The sequence below is a fragment of the Mauremys mutica genome, chromosome 2 (assembly GCF_020497125.1).
Source record: "Mauremys mutica isolate MM-2020 ecotype Southern chromosome 2, ASM2049712v1, whole genome shotgun sequence".
NCBI lineage: Eukaryota > Metazoa > Chordata > Testudines > Geoemydidae > Mauremys > Mauremys mutica.
The window spans coordinates 108,397,104-108,411,580 of NC_059073.1; the positions used below are offsets into that span (position 1 = coordinate 108,397,104).

Sequence of the window (14,477 nt, forward strand, 5' to 3'; positions counted from 1 at the left end):
GAATTGATTACTAACTAGTGAATCCTCCCATCATTACTATTTTATTTATTTATTTGTATTACCATGGCACCTAGTCCTGGACCAGGAACCCAAAGCAGTGAAGATATGCTGAGGACCAAGCCCTTCTTCTTTTGAAATGTGTCCTCCCAGCAATATTTTATGTAACTGAGTGTCTCTTATTTTGAAGACATGGAAACTGATTCTGTGCAAACTGTTAATTAAGGGATGTATCTCAAAACAGAATAGGCATTTTAACATTATCTCCTTGTAGAACAAACAAGAGGAATCAGTAAAGGCCTTTCTTATCAGATCTGTAACAGTAAGTAAAGAATAATAGCACCAATGAGAAGATAGTGCTTCATGAGTTGCTGCATCCATCCACAGTTCTAAGGCACTCAACGCCGTTGCTTCTAGACACTGGAGGTCAGATCCTGGCCCCACTGAGATCAGTGGGAGTTTTGCCTTTGATTTCAATGGAGGCAGGATTTCACCCCAGATACAGGAGTAAGCATTACATCACACCAGAATATTTGAAGTTAGATTGTCTGAATAAGTTTGAAGCACATTAACAAGTAAAATGAAGTCTGAGGTTTCCCTTGTGCAGTGTATCTTGGGTATTTGAACTATTATTCACAGTGGCAGAAATACTTTAATTCAAAAGAATTTCCCTAGTATGGATAACATTCAAAAAGAGGGATGGACGAATGGATAGATAGATCGGCTCTTGTGTGCGGATATGTGGGGAGGGAAGAAGGAGCCTTCACCCTCTCTTGTACATCTTGTATGATGAGAGGGGACTCTCACAGTCTCTGCTCCTGGGGGGGTCTGTTACAGAGGAGAAAATATTGTTTATTTAAATAACAAGAAGATAATAATGAAGACAATAAACTCAGTACTGAGCTGCTGTAATGCAGCATGGCTGTATTCTCTTGTCTCAGTCTCTACAATTGCTTCCTGTTGCTGTGTAGACATAGTCCATGAGAGTTGATGGGAATTGTGACATTGCATAGTGTCCTGCCAGAGGTGTGGTGACTTTAAACTTCTCCCTGAAGTTTAGCCCTTAGAGTTCATCTCCTTCCTCCCCTGCCGCCTCAAGTGCACACAAGCTCTCTTCCCCCGCTCCCCTCTTTTGGGTTCTCACAAGCTTTCCTCCACCCCTTCAGGCTCACACCGGTTCCCTCCCCGCTGGGGGCTGCAGCAGTGCTCTTTTCTTTCTCTGCAGTGGATCGATGCTCCCCCTGCTCTGGAGCTACCTGGGTCGCTATGGAAACTGTGGCAAATAACAACATTCTCCCCCCCGCCCCCAGAAGAAGCTCCTTGAACAACAGCAAGAACCAACTGCCTCGGCTGGTGCCTCCTTCTCTCCCCACCCTCGGGAGCCCCAGAGAGGAGCATGAGACACACACTCAGCAACAGTGTCCAGCGTGCAGCAATATGATGTGCCAGGTGGCTCAGAGCTGAGTGCTAGGTGGAGAGAGAGAGATAGACACACACACATACAGTGTGTGTGTGTGTGCGTGCGCGCGTGTGCGTGTGCTGGGCCTCCCCCAGGCCAGGTGCTGCTCCCTGCTCCCATTCCTCACCTCCTGTCACTCCTGACTTGAATTACCGTTGTCCCCTGTCTGCACTGGGGTTTCTGTTTCTCTTCCCTCTGCCAGGCTTTTGGTGTTTGAATGATGCACCTACTGCTGGTCACAGGGCCGCCTAAGGGGTCCATTCTTCCTGTGCTCCTAAGAGGTGCTAACTGTTTCCATGTAATTAAGTTGATACAGAGATAGGCAAATGAAACAGACCAGATAACTTATTCAGCGAGTTTTCTGCGATTTATCTAAAACATTTCCGCCCTCCCCATTACAGAGGGTCTGGTGAATAATTCTGAAATAGTCACACATTTCATGCAATTTTTTCCAAATAAAATATTTGTGACTCAGCCCCCTCCCTTCCCCTCCTTTTCTCATTACTCGCCCAGCTCTGAGTTGGTTGGTGTGTATAGGCTTAATCTGTCTGGTTTGTTGCAGTCTGGCAGCCGTCCTCACTTGGCTGGGTTTGTTTCTTTCCTCTTTTTTTTTTTCTTTTGAGGTGGGAAGGGGAGGGAAGAAGAAGCAGGATAAAGTTTCCTGAGCAACAGAGTAAAACCACTTGTGAAACAAGAGAGCTGCAAGTGCAAAGTGAGGCTGTGAAGATCCAGCAGGACTATGGGTTCCTTACTATGCTCAGTCACTTTTTCTCCTCCTTTAGATCTGTATATATGTTTTTTTGGGTATGGCTTAGTGTAATCTGTGTTAGCCACACCAGGCTCCAGGGAGCAGCAAGAATCGGTTGCCTAGCAGAGGTTGCTCTTGAAGGGCTGAACAGAATTGTACTGGAAACCTTAGGGAGGCTCCCATCCCTCCCTGGTTGCTTTCGAGAGGGATTTGCCTATTGGAGGTGGTCCTTGGTGCAGGTACTGTGTGCATGTGTGTACACAGTTCATGCATCACAGGTATTTGACAGTGTGTGAGAGAGAGGAATATTCTTGTTGAATAAACAGGTGCAGACGGTGCCTGGAGGGCAGCACTGACTGTCTGGCTGCAGCAACAGCAGTGAGAGAAGGTGAACATGAGTAGCCCCACCACGAAGCCGACCTGCCTGTCACAGCCGATGGTGAAGAGTGTGCTGGTGTATCGCAACGGGGACCCGTTCTTCCCGGGGCACCGGGTAGTCATCCATGAGAAGAAGGTGTCCAACTTCGAGGTCTTCCTGAAAGAGGTGACAGGTGGGGTGAAGGCTCCTTTTGGGGCTGTGCGTAGCATCTACACCCCCCATGGAGGGCATCGCGTCCGTCAGCTGGAGCAGCTCCAGAGTGGAGAGCACTACGTGGCTGGTGGCAGGGAGGCCTTCAAGAAACTCAAGTGAGTGATGAATGAAAAAAAATAATTAGAAAATGTAATGAAACATTCACGTCTAAACCTTTATTATTTGTATCACGGCAGCGCCGTGGAGCCCCGGTCATGGACTAGGTTCCCACTGTGCCAGGCGCTGTACAAATACAGAACAGAAAGACAGTCTCTGCCCCAAAGAGTTTAAAATCTAAGTAAATATGACAGGAAATTTAATACAGCTTTGTGGGGTTGGGGGGAGAGTTCCCTCTTTAAGGCTTAACATAGAATTAGCATTCTAGTATCTCTGCTCGGTACTTTACAAAAATAAAAGGAACAATCCCTAACACCAAGAGATACACTATCTTTGCAGCATAATGTATTATTTTCACTGCATGGTAACTGCCTGCATTTGGGAGGAATATGTGGTGCTCAGTAATATTTGGGGAAGCAGCTCTGGAAGAGCAGAGTGCAGAAGTGTGTATGGTAAAGTTGAATGAGCCTTGCAGATTAGACCTTCCAAACAATTTTGTTTCTTGCTTGTTTTTTTAAATGTTTAAAATATTCTGCTCATTCCAGGTAGGTACATTGCTCTCTGTATAACCTAGTAGCTGAATACCTCCTGTTATTTAAAGGACAACAGTGTTTTTGCTCTCTCCGTGCTCTGCCCTGCCACCAAAAAGCAGGCTTAGCGTTGTTGGTTTTTTTGTTAACGAATGGTTATGAGAATATTGTGGGAAAGCCTTGGCAAAGTGGTGGGCGTATTGTTCTTATTTCTTCTGACAGTGAGTTCCATCCTTTTAGGCTTTTTAACAGAGGTGACACATAACTGTTGATATTGGTGGCCCGCCCCCACAATTTAAAGGTTCTGGTGCGAACCCTGTCTGCAGTGATGATGCGGGGGGGAGGGAGGCGCAAGCTGCATGGCCTCACAGTCACTCTCTGTGCCTTCTTCAGTGCAATCCCTCCCCCACCTTCGGCAGGTAGCTTGGCTGTCCAGAGTGGGATGAGCCCCTGTGCCCTGTTTCTGCCCCTCCTCTCAGCTCCTGCAGCCAGGGGCACGTTCGGGAGACCGCTCTACCAGGCTGCTGCTGCTGTCTGTGCGGAAGGGCAGGCAGTGTCAGGAGTCACCTCCAGCCCAGGATGGCATCACTGTGCACTGGCAGGGGAGGGAAGGAGCCAGGCTGCACTGGACACTCCTCACCACTCTCTCCCTTGGCTGGGGTTTGGTGTCATCGCCTCCTCCTCCCCTCTGCCAGATCCCAACCACCCCTGCAGGTTCCTGAGGGCCCCACAGTGCACAAGGCCTCCTTAACCCCTTCCTGCCTGCGCTGCAGCCAGGGGAGAGGAAGTGGCTGGGTTATATTGGTGGCCAGCAGCAGCCTGGAGGTGTTAGCCGCCTTTGGTGCTGTGCGAGCGGGAAGGGACAGGAACTGCGGTCAGCTGCAATGCGGGGAGTGAGGAAGGGATGAGCTCTGCAAAGATATGGGCCGGGGCAGCTCCTGGGCAAGTAGGGTGACCAGATAGCAAGTGTGAAAAATTTGAATGGCGGTAATAGGAGCCTATATAAGACAAAGCCCCGAGTATCAGAACTGTCCCTGTAATCGGGACATCTGATCATCTTATGGGCATGACAAAGGGAACGAGGGCAGCAGCCCTCACTAGATGGTTCTGACATTCTGGTGTGAATCCTAGCAGAAATCTGGGGGGTGGGGGGGAGCATGTGAACAACTGGGACTGGGAAAGGAATTGTGCTTTCAATAATTGCAGAATTATATATTTAAGGTCAAGTGTTTAGACCCCAGAACTTACTCCTGAGGGAATTCCGCACCAAAACAAAAATTCTGCACACAATATTTTAAAATTCTGCACATTTTATTTGTCAATAAATAAACGTGGAGGCTCCAGCATGGCAGTGGGGAGCACAGGCCACTAGCTGGATGGAGGTGGGGCATTGCCCTGCAGCCCCCCACCCCCTGGACACTGACTCGGTGGTGAGGCTGCACCTGACCCTGACACAGTGCAAGAGCCAGGCCTGCCCCAGAAATACCCCAGGTCCCTGCCCCTCTATGCCAGGCACACCAGGTATGGGCAGGCTCAGCCCGGCAGAATCCAAGTGTGGAGGAGCTTAGTGTGGGGGGATCCAGGTGTGGGGTGAGAGGGTTCTGGGTGGACAATCTGAGTGCAGGCGGCTCAGTGGGGAGGATCTGGATGTACAGGGGCTTGTTGGGGGGTTAGGGTGCGGGTCCAGGTGGTTTGCTGGGGTGGTCCAGGTGCAGGGAGGTGTGGAGCTCATCAGGTTGTGGGTTTGAGTGCAAGAGACTTAGTGGGGGTAGCCTGGGTGTAGGGGTAGAGGTCTGGATGCGGGGGCAGGGCTCGGTGGGGGGCTGTCTGAGTGCAGGGTGGGCTCCAGATGCAGGGGGTGAGGCTTGGCAGGTGGAGGTTCAGGTGTGGGGGGCTCAGTGGGGTGGTTCTGGGTGTGGAGGGGGATGAGGCTCAGCAGCGGGGTCTGGGTATGGGCGGGCCTGGATGAACGGGGGTTGGGCGGACGGGGGAGCAGCTCCCTGTACAGAAACCCGTCTCCATGCAACTGAGGAGCGATGGGGGCAGGAAGCTGGGGGTATGTGCGGCGCTTCCTGCAGCTGGGGGAGGTTTCTGGGGGTGTCTCTGATCTGGCCCAGGCTGCTTCTTGCAGGAGAAGAAGCAGTCCTGTCCTCCCCCACCCCCAGCCCCGCTGGGACTAGCAGCTGAGCCTGACATAGGATAGGAGCCACAGGTCTGAGCATCCCCAGTGATGATGTACCTCTCTGCCGGCTGCTCTGAGTGCCCGAAAAACACGCCCATGCTGCTGGGGAGTGGTGCGTGACCACTTTTGCGGCTTCCCTTTGCTTCGCCGTTGAAAATCATTTTTCTGTGGGGAAGCAAAGAAATCTGTGGGAGACATGAATTCTGCACATACGCAGTGGTGCAGAGTTCCTCCAGTAATATGCCATCTTCATGTCTGTTTCTTCTGATAGTATACATTCTTTTTTAAAATGGTGCAATAGATATAGATTGGGATTTTCAAAAGCACTCAGCATTGGCCTAATTTTTTTCCTATTGAAGTCAATGGGAATTTTGCCACTATCTTCACTGAAAGCAGGATTAGGCCGTTGGTGAGCACTTTTGAAAAATCCCACTCTACTGTAAAGCCACTGTCCAAGAAGAGGAAAAGTTCCTAATTATATAAAATTACTTTTCTAAACATACCAGACCTGATCCTCTACTGCCTTCCAGCTTGTGTAGTCATTTACAACTGTGTTAAGTGAATGTATGTTGTGCGTGTACGTACGTATAGAGCAGGGGTAGGCAACCTACAGCACATGTGCCAAAGGTGGCACGCGAGCTGATTTTCAGTGGCACTCACACTGCCCAGGTCCTGGCCACCGGTCTGGGGGGGCTCTGCATTTTAATTTAATTTTAAATAAAGCTTCTTAAACATTTTAAAAACCTTATTTACTTTACATACAACAATAGTTTAGTTATATATTGTAGACTTATAGAAAGAGACCTTCTAACAATGTTAAAATGTATGACTGGCACGCGAAACTAGAGTGAATAAATGAAGACTCGGCACAGAACTTCTGAAAGGTTGCCGACCCCTGGTATAGAGCTTGATCTTAAGGCTTGTCCACACAGAGATTAATAGTGAGTGGCAAGCTGGGATGCAAAGCTATAGCATTGTAGCCTATTGCACACTAAATAGCTGTATGCACCCACTAAAAGTTCTGTAGTGCAGTAGCAGGAGGCACACTGCTACTTAGTGCATGGTCGATTAGTGCGCTGTGGATTCTGTGCACTAACTTGCCATGTGGACAAGCCTGTAGTGCTTTGGCGATTTGTTCTTGGCCTTTAACACTTTTTCTTGTGAGGTATCTATTCCTTACGACACCTTTGTCTTTTTTAGGCTTGTAAATTTTAGGTGTCCCCATTCCCCCCCATATTAAGCCTTGGCATCTTTATACCTGGAGAAGCCTCAGCAGTTGGGCACTTTACTTTGGAACCTTGACCCTTATCCTGAAGAGTCTCCTCATTTTCATCTCTGGTGTTTCAGTGTTTTGCCTTGGTGTTGGACGTGTTGCCTTGAAGCCTTGTTGTATCTTGATACTCCAGCACTCTGAAGACTTCAGTTCAATACTCTAGAGCCTTGGTGCTTTGGCACCATTATTTCCAGGTTAATGGTATTTTTTCATTGCAACGTCATTTTTATTCAGGCCTCCTTAATTTGAAATTTTGCCACAAGAAGTTTTTTGACTCACAGACACATCAGATCCCAGCTGCTGACCACAAGAGCAATAGTGCTTCTGGGAGACTGCTTGCATCCTGGATTCCCAGCAGAAAGTGCCGGTGGGAGATGTGCATCAAACTCTGCTCGTCTACCAATACTTTTGTGACTGCTTTCAAGAAAATCTGTTGAGGAGACCCTCTACTGAACTCAGCTCACCTGCAGATGCATGTGGAACTCCCAGCAGAAAATGTCACTGGGCAGACCCCTCCCTGCACTGAGTGATGATTGCCTGCAGATGCATGTTTGTCTTCCAACTGGAAGTGCTAATGGGGAAACCCCTGTATTGAACACTGATCAGCTGCCAATGAATCTGATGCTCCTGGCAAAGACAGCTTAAAGGAGACACTTTAACTCCAGCCATCTGCCAGTTCATCTTTAACTTCTGCAGGAAGTGCCAAAATGAAGCACTGTGTTGAGATACAACTACTCACTGCAGCATCCTGGGCTCCAGCACATGCACCATTGCACGTTCCTGCACAGAGTTACAGCCAAAATCGCTGTGCATTCTCAGCTCCTGGTGCCTGGCACACATGGGAGACCTATATTTTTCTTAGTTTTTCAGTGTATAACTATATAGGCAGAGTTAAGTTAGTTAGGATGCTTTGTTCAAGGAGTCCAACCCCAAGTTCCTAAGCACGAGGTGTTTTTTTTTTTAACTCTAATTTTCTTGAAAGGCAATATACAGTCAAACAACCAATGCGTACTGCAGTTCAAACGTCACCTTAGCTAAGTTTTTTTGCGTGGGAACATAGGTTTTAATTTGGGCTGTCAATTAATTGCAGTTAACTCACACGATTAACTCAAAATTAATTGCTATTAATTGCACTTATAACAATAGAATACCAATTGAAAAATATTAAATATTTTTGGATGTTTTTCTACATTTTCAATATTGATTTCAATTACAACACAGAATACAAAGTGCACAGTGCTCACTTTATATTATTTTTTTATTACAAATATATGCACTGTAAAAATGATAAACAAAAGAAATAGTATTTTTCAATTCACCTCATACAAGTACTGAAGTTCAGGGGGTAAGGGTAGCTCAGTGGTTTGAGCATTGGCCTGCTAAACCAGGGATTGTGAGTTCAATTCTTGAGGGGGCCATTTAGGGATCTAGGGCAAAAATCTGTCTGGGGCTTGGTCCTACTTTGAGTAGGGGGTTGTACTAGATGACCTCCTGAGGTCCCTTCCAACCCTGATATTCTATCTCTTTATCATAAAAGTGTAGCTTACAAGTGCAGGGTTTTTTTGGTTACATAACTGCACTCAAAAAACAAAACAGTGTAAAACTTAGAGCCTACAAGTCCACTCAGTCCCACTTCTTATTCTGCCAGTTGCTAAAACAAACAAGTTTGTTTACATTGACGGGAGATACTGCTGCCTGCTTCTTATTTACAGTGTCACCTGAAAGTGAGAACAGGCGTTCGCATGGCAATTTTGTAGCTGGTGTTGCAAGGTATTTACATGCCAGATATGCTAAACATTCATATGTCCCTTCCATGTTTCGGCCGCCATTCCAGAAGACATGCTTCCATGCTGATGATGCTCGTTAAAAAAATAATGCGTCAATTAAATTTGGGACTGTACTCCTTGGGGGGAGAATTGTATGGCTCCTGCTCTGTTTTACCTGCATTCTGCATATATTTCAAGTTATAGCAGTCTCGGATGATGACCCAGCACATGTTCATTTTAAGAACACTTTCACAGCAGATTTGACAAAATGCAAAGAAGTGACCAATGTGAGATTTCTAAAAATAGCTACAGCACCTGACTCAAGGTTTAAGAATCTGAAGTGCCATCCAAAATCTGAGAGGGACAAGATGTGGAGGATGCTTTTAGAAGTCTTAGAAGAGCAACACATGCAGAAACTATAGAACCCGAACCACCAAAAAAAATAAAAAAAATAAAAACAAAAATTAACCTTCTGCTAGGGGCATCTGACTCAGATGATGAAAATGAACATGCGTCAGTCTGCACTGCTTTGGATCATTATCAAGCAGAACCCATCATCAGCATGGAAGCATGTCCTCTGGAATAGTGGTTGAAGCATGAAGGGACATATGAATCTTTAGCACATCTGGCATGTAAATAGCTTGCAACGTCAGCTACAACAGTGCCATGCGAATGTCTGTTCTCACTTTCAGGTGACATTGGAAACAAGAAGCGGGCAGCATTATCTCCTGCAAATTGCAACCAGTCTTGTTTGTCTGAGTGATTTGCTGACCAAGAAGTAGGACTGAGTGGACTTGTAGGCTCTAAAGTTTTACATAGTTTTATTTTTGAATGCAGTTTTTTGTGTACATAATTATACATTTGTAAGTTCAACTTTCATGATAAAGAGATTGCACTACAGTACTTGTATGAGGTGAATTGAAAAATACATTTTTTTGTTTTTACAGTGCAAATATTTGTAATAAAAAATAAAGTGAGCACTGTACAATTTGTATTCTGTGTTTAATCAAAATTAATATCATAGAATCATAGAATATCAGGGTTGCAAGGGACCTCAGGAGGTCATCTAGTCCAACCCCTTGCTAGCATCCCCGGCCGGGAGCTCAAAGGCCTGGCAGGATGGTCCCGCGGGCCAGATGTTGCCCACGGGCCGTAGTTTGCCCACCTCTGTACTACAGGCTGATCAGAAAGATGGAATCCTTGAGCAGGAGCCAGAATTAGCACCCTGACAGGAATCCTAGCACAACACCTATATCTCTAATCTATTTACTGCCCCTCATCACAGTAGTAACTGAGCCTCTTCCTAAGAACTGGATTATTGAGGGGCTTTGCCTTTTACCAGGACTGGGTTCCTGACTTTAGCAGGTAACTCCTCCTCCGTCTTTTGTATCGGTCTCTGACTTGTAGGCATCTGGTAAACTTTTTAATTAGAAACCTGAATTAAGAGCACTTTATGCTATTGTGGCATGGTTTCTTTTCAGTGCTGCAAGTGGTCAGTTTGTTTCAGTATAAAATTTTGGTTATAATTATATAAGTGAAAACACTCTACATCTTATTTTACTCTTGCTAATTTAATTAAATATAAGAATAAATATTTGTTGTTGAGATTAAATGCAGCTATAAGTAACCTATACCATTCTTTTCTCTTCCCCAAGCTATTTGGACATAGGAGAGGCAAAGAAAAAGCCTGCAGAAGTCAATAATGAGGTAATGAGACTCAACTATTTAAAAAAAAATCTAACATTAATACTAGTGTCATCTCTACATTTCTTACTGAAAATTTCGGTTTGTGTTTTGGTATCTCATGTTCAGAAATGGTCAAAACCAAGTTCTTCAACAACATGAAGATATTATTGATGTGACTGTTAGCCCCATCCACACTTCCCACATTTTAATTCTGACTGTGATGAACTGATTGTCTTCTTTTCAGCTCTGACAGCTGGCAGGTCTAGCAATAAAATAAAGCATCAGTAAAAACATTTTATTGCTGTCATCATTAGATCTGATTAGAAAATGAAGCTCTTTGCTGTGGAAAATTTTAATGAAAATGAAAAAAGTTTTTGTTGAAAAAAAAATCAGTTTTCCATGTTCTGGCTGACAAATTTTAGAAAAAAATATGGACAGCCTACTAGAGCTGGTCGGGAAACCAAAACTTTTTGCCTGGAAGATTTCTCAGGTCTATAATGGAATTTCTGGTCAAAACCAAAGAGAGACCAAGAGAATGAAACCAAATTCCAAAACCTTTGGTGTTTTTTGTTTGGTTGGTTGGTTGTTGTTGTTTGCAAAGCAGAATTCTCATTTTCTGGAGAGCCCTACAGTCCTACATTGACCTCTAAGGCTTATGTCAGAGACATGTGACTGCTGGGAATAGGCATTTGAACCTAACAAGGAAATGAAACAAACTCCAAGAGGAATCAGTAAAGGTCTTTTGACAGGTTGGATCACAGAAACCCCCTTGGGAGCTGCCAACTGATGTGCCAGGACTACCTCTGCTCCTGTTTTCCCTGTAAGCCCAGGACTCCAGCACCCTGTCTTGCTGAGCCAGACACTTCCGTCTGCTCCAACAAAGACCCAGGGTCTGAATTACTTGCCCCAAAGCTGCAGGTTTACCTGAAAACAGCTCATAGAAGTGTGCGTGTCTTTAACACCCAGATGCCCAACTCTTAACGGGGTCTAAACCCACATAAATCCGTTTTACCCTTTATAAAGCTTATGCAGGGTAAACTCATAAATTGTTCGCCCTCTCTAACACTGATAGAGAGATATACACAGCTGTTTGTCCCCCTCCAGGTATTAATACATACTCTGAGTTAATTAATAAGTAAAAAGTGATTTTATTAAAGACAGAAAGTAGGATTTAAGTGGTTCCAAGTAGTAACAAGCAGAACAAAGTAAGTCACCAAGCAAAATAAAATAAAATGCGCAAATCTATGTCTAATCAAACTAAATACAGATAGGATCCTCACCAGTTCCAGAATACTCCCTTTTACAGACTAATCTCCTTTTAGCCTGGGTCCAGCAATCACTCATCCCCTCCCTGTAGTTACTGTCCTTTGTTCTAGTTTCCTTCAAGTATCCTGGGGGGTGGAGAGGCTCCTTCTTTAGCCAGCTGAAGACAAAATGGAGGGGTGTCCCAGGGGTTTGAATAGACTTTCTCCTGTGGGTAGAGACCCCCTGCTCACCCTGTGTAGAATCCAGTCACAAAATGAAGATACGGAATCACATGGGCAAGTCACATGCCCATGCATGACTCAGGACTTGCAGGTAGCAGCCATTACCCATATGCAACCTTGGACATCCTCAGGTAGACTTCTTATGTGGATTGGAGTCTTCTAAGCTCTTTTGTCTGTTAAGTGCTTCCTGATTGAGAACTTAACTTGCACATTTCTTTCCAAGAAGTGACCAAATGTTCTAACTAAGGCTACTTAGAAATCAAGCAATTATACAGCCAATGTTCATAACTTTGAACACACGAATGGTGCCTGCATACAACTAGGATGAACGTAACCAGTAGATCATAACCTTTACACAGATATGTTACATGGCATATGTAGCAAAACCCTATTCTAGTTATATCATACATTCATTTATTAGCACCCCCCCATAAAGCCTTATGGGGTACACTGTCGCAGGTCTTTCTTATCAAACCTGTAGCAGAAAGTAAAGAATAATTGCATCAGTGAGAAAATAGTGTTGCTTCACCAGTTTTTATATCTATCTGCATTTCTAATGCACACAGCACCTTTGCTTCTAGGCACTAGATGTCAACTCCTGGCCCCACTGAAGTCAGTGGGAGTTTTGCCATTGACTTCAATGGAGCCAGGATTTCACCCTAGATACAGGAGTAAGCATTACATCACACCAGAATATGCCCTAAAATGAACCTAATGCTTCTCTCTTTTTTGAGCTTCCTACTCACCTGGTTCCAGTCTGCAAAGGCTGTTACACTACTCCACTACTGGGAAAAGCCCTGCTTAAAGGGGGTGTATCTTGCACCGGCCTTAAGAGTAGAGAAACTTGTAATCATTCCAATATCCAGTGGTAGTGTATTCCATGGCCAAGGGCCATCCCCAGACTAGCTATGGCTACACTACAGCACTTGCAGCTGCGCCACTGTAGTTCTGCTACTGCAGACGCTCTAAGCTGACAGGAGAGAACTTTCCCATCAATTTAATTACTCCAGCCCCCATGAGCGGCTGGTAGCTGAGTCAGCAGGAGAAGCTCTTCCACCGACATAGCGCTGTCAACACCAGTGCTTAGGACGGTGTAACTAATGTCACTCGGAGGGGTGGCTTATTCATACCTGTGAGTGAGTGAGTTATACTGACTTAAATTGTAGTATATACATAGCCTAAGAAGGGCATCTTTAGGCACCTTTTCAGTGATGTACAATGGGAATTAGGCATGCAATGCTTTCAGTAATTAACAGGAGTCGTACATCACAGTGAAAATGTATTTACAGAGAAAATTTCAAATTACTTTCTCTGATCCAGCAATGCATAGCTCACTTTTGAGATGTGGGAGGAATTCTTCTTTATTCCTTGCAGTGCCCTAATGTAAATATGGCATCAGATAGATGCTTAACTGTTTTGAAAAACAACAATTTCAGTTCACATTACTCTGCATCATTGTGTTGTGTGTGCGAGTTGGAGATAAAGACAAGTGCACCAGTGGATAAGTGCATAAGCCTTTTACCCTTTAAGAAGAATTTTACATTCTGACTTGGATCACAACTGAGAATCAATGGGATGGCTTCATCATAGTTTCCATTTGTCCACCTTACCAAACCACAAACAAGTCAACTAATTTCAGCCAGATTTACAGACATTGCCCAGAAGAGACCCTTCATTGGAATAATAAAGATATTGCAGGTTAGGAACAGGCTTCATTGACAAATGGTGTGGGAAAGCTTGCACAGTCCATGTTTGCACTGTGGCAACTTCTTTCTTGTGCAAAGTTACTAAGAGTTATGTATGCACCTGAGGGACACAGTATAGGCCCTCGGCATACGTCAAGTCAGTATTTAATTTCATTTTTTTTATTTTAAAATTGCTTCACTCTCCGTTTTGCTGTGTAAAGGTGCGATGGGGTAGACTAAGCCCAGAACCCCCTTGCTGGATGCCTCAGGGTCCTGCCACACCCATCCCAGGAAAGGAGCAGTAGAGCTAAGTCCTCTGAGTGGCCTAGAGAGACTGTGAAAGCCTAACCAATCAGAGGGTTGCAGGCTAGTATAAAAGGAGCTGCAGTGCAGCCCAGAATCAGTTCCTTGCTAGAGCCAGAGGAGTACAACTGGTGCTCCTGGCTGACCAAAGGGAAATGCAGCACCATGGACAGGTCAGTACTGGCAGTGACCAGGGGAGCAAGAAGGAACTTCTGGAGGGCTGCTGGGACTGAATACAAGACTTCAGCCCTACAGAAAGGGTGACACATCGGTGAAGGCTGGGGCTGCAGGGAAGTGGTCCATTAAAGGGACGTGGCAGCATGTGGCTGCTATTCTTAGGGTCCCTGGGCCAGGACCTGGAGTAGTGGGGGGGGGCAGGTCTCCCCCACATAGGTCACTGGAAAGTGGCCTACAATTGTACAGCAATAAATCCCCAGAAGGGGAACTGAACAGTTAAGAGGCCCAGCTGGAGAGCTGGGGCCTGAAGAGACCAAGAGGGTGAAACCATTGCCTCCAGGGAGGAAACCCTGGGGATATGGGCCAAGACTGTTTAAAGACTGCAGACATACCCAACCAGAAAGGATGCTCATGAGTGCCACTCCATTAGGCCTTGTCTACACTACAAGACTATTTCGAATCAACTTAGTTCGAATTTGTGGATTCGACCTTATGA

At 45.4% G+C, this 14,477-nt stretch overlaps 1 protein-coding gene across 9 annotated transcripts in view; it reads left to right on the forward strand.

Moving 5' to 3' along the window:
* Positions 1 to 14,477, forward strand: part of DCDC2 (doublecortin domain containing 2) — a 123,979-nt gene that overhangs the window by 11,211 nt on the left and 98,291 nt on the right. For 5 of the 9 annotated variants that reach the window (XM_045002839.1, XM_045002845.1, XM_045002847.1 and 2 more), the window contains exons 1-3: positions 1,302 to 1,446; positions 2,531 to 2,891; positions 10,299 to 10,350. In XM_045002839.1, the coding sequence (XP_044858774.1) occupies positions 2,599 to 2,891; positions 10,299 to 10,350 (345 nt within the window). In that variant the 5' untranslated portion in view covers positions 1,302 to 1,446; positions 2,531 to 2,598. Of the gene's footprint in view, positions 1 to 1,301; positions 1,469 to 2,085; positions 2,892 to 10,298; positions 10,351 to 14,477 lie in introns of those variants that run through there. The other 4 variants (XM_045002842.1, XM_045002843.1, XM_045002841.1 and 1 more) reach the window with 3 other exon arrangements.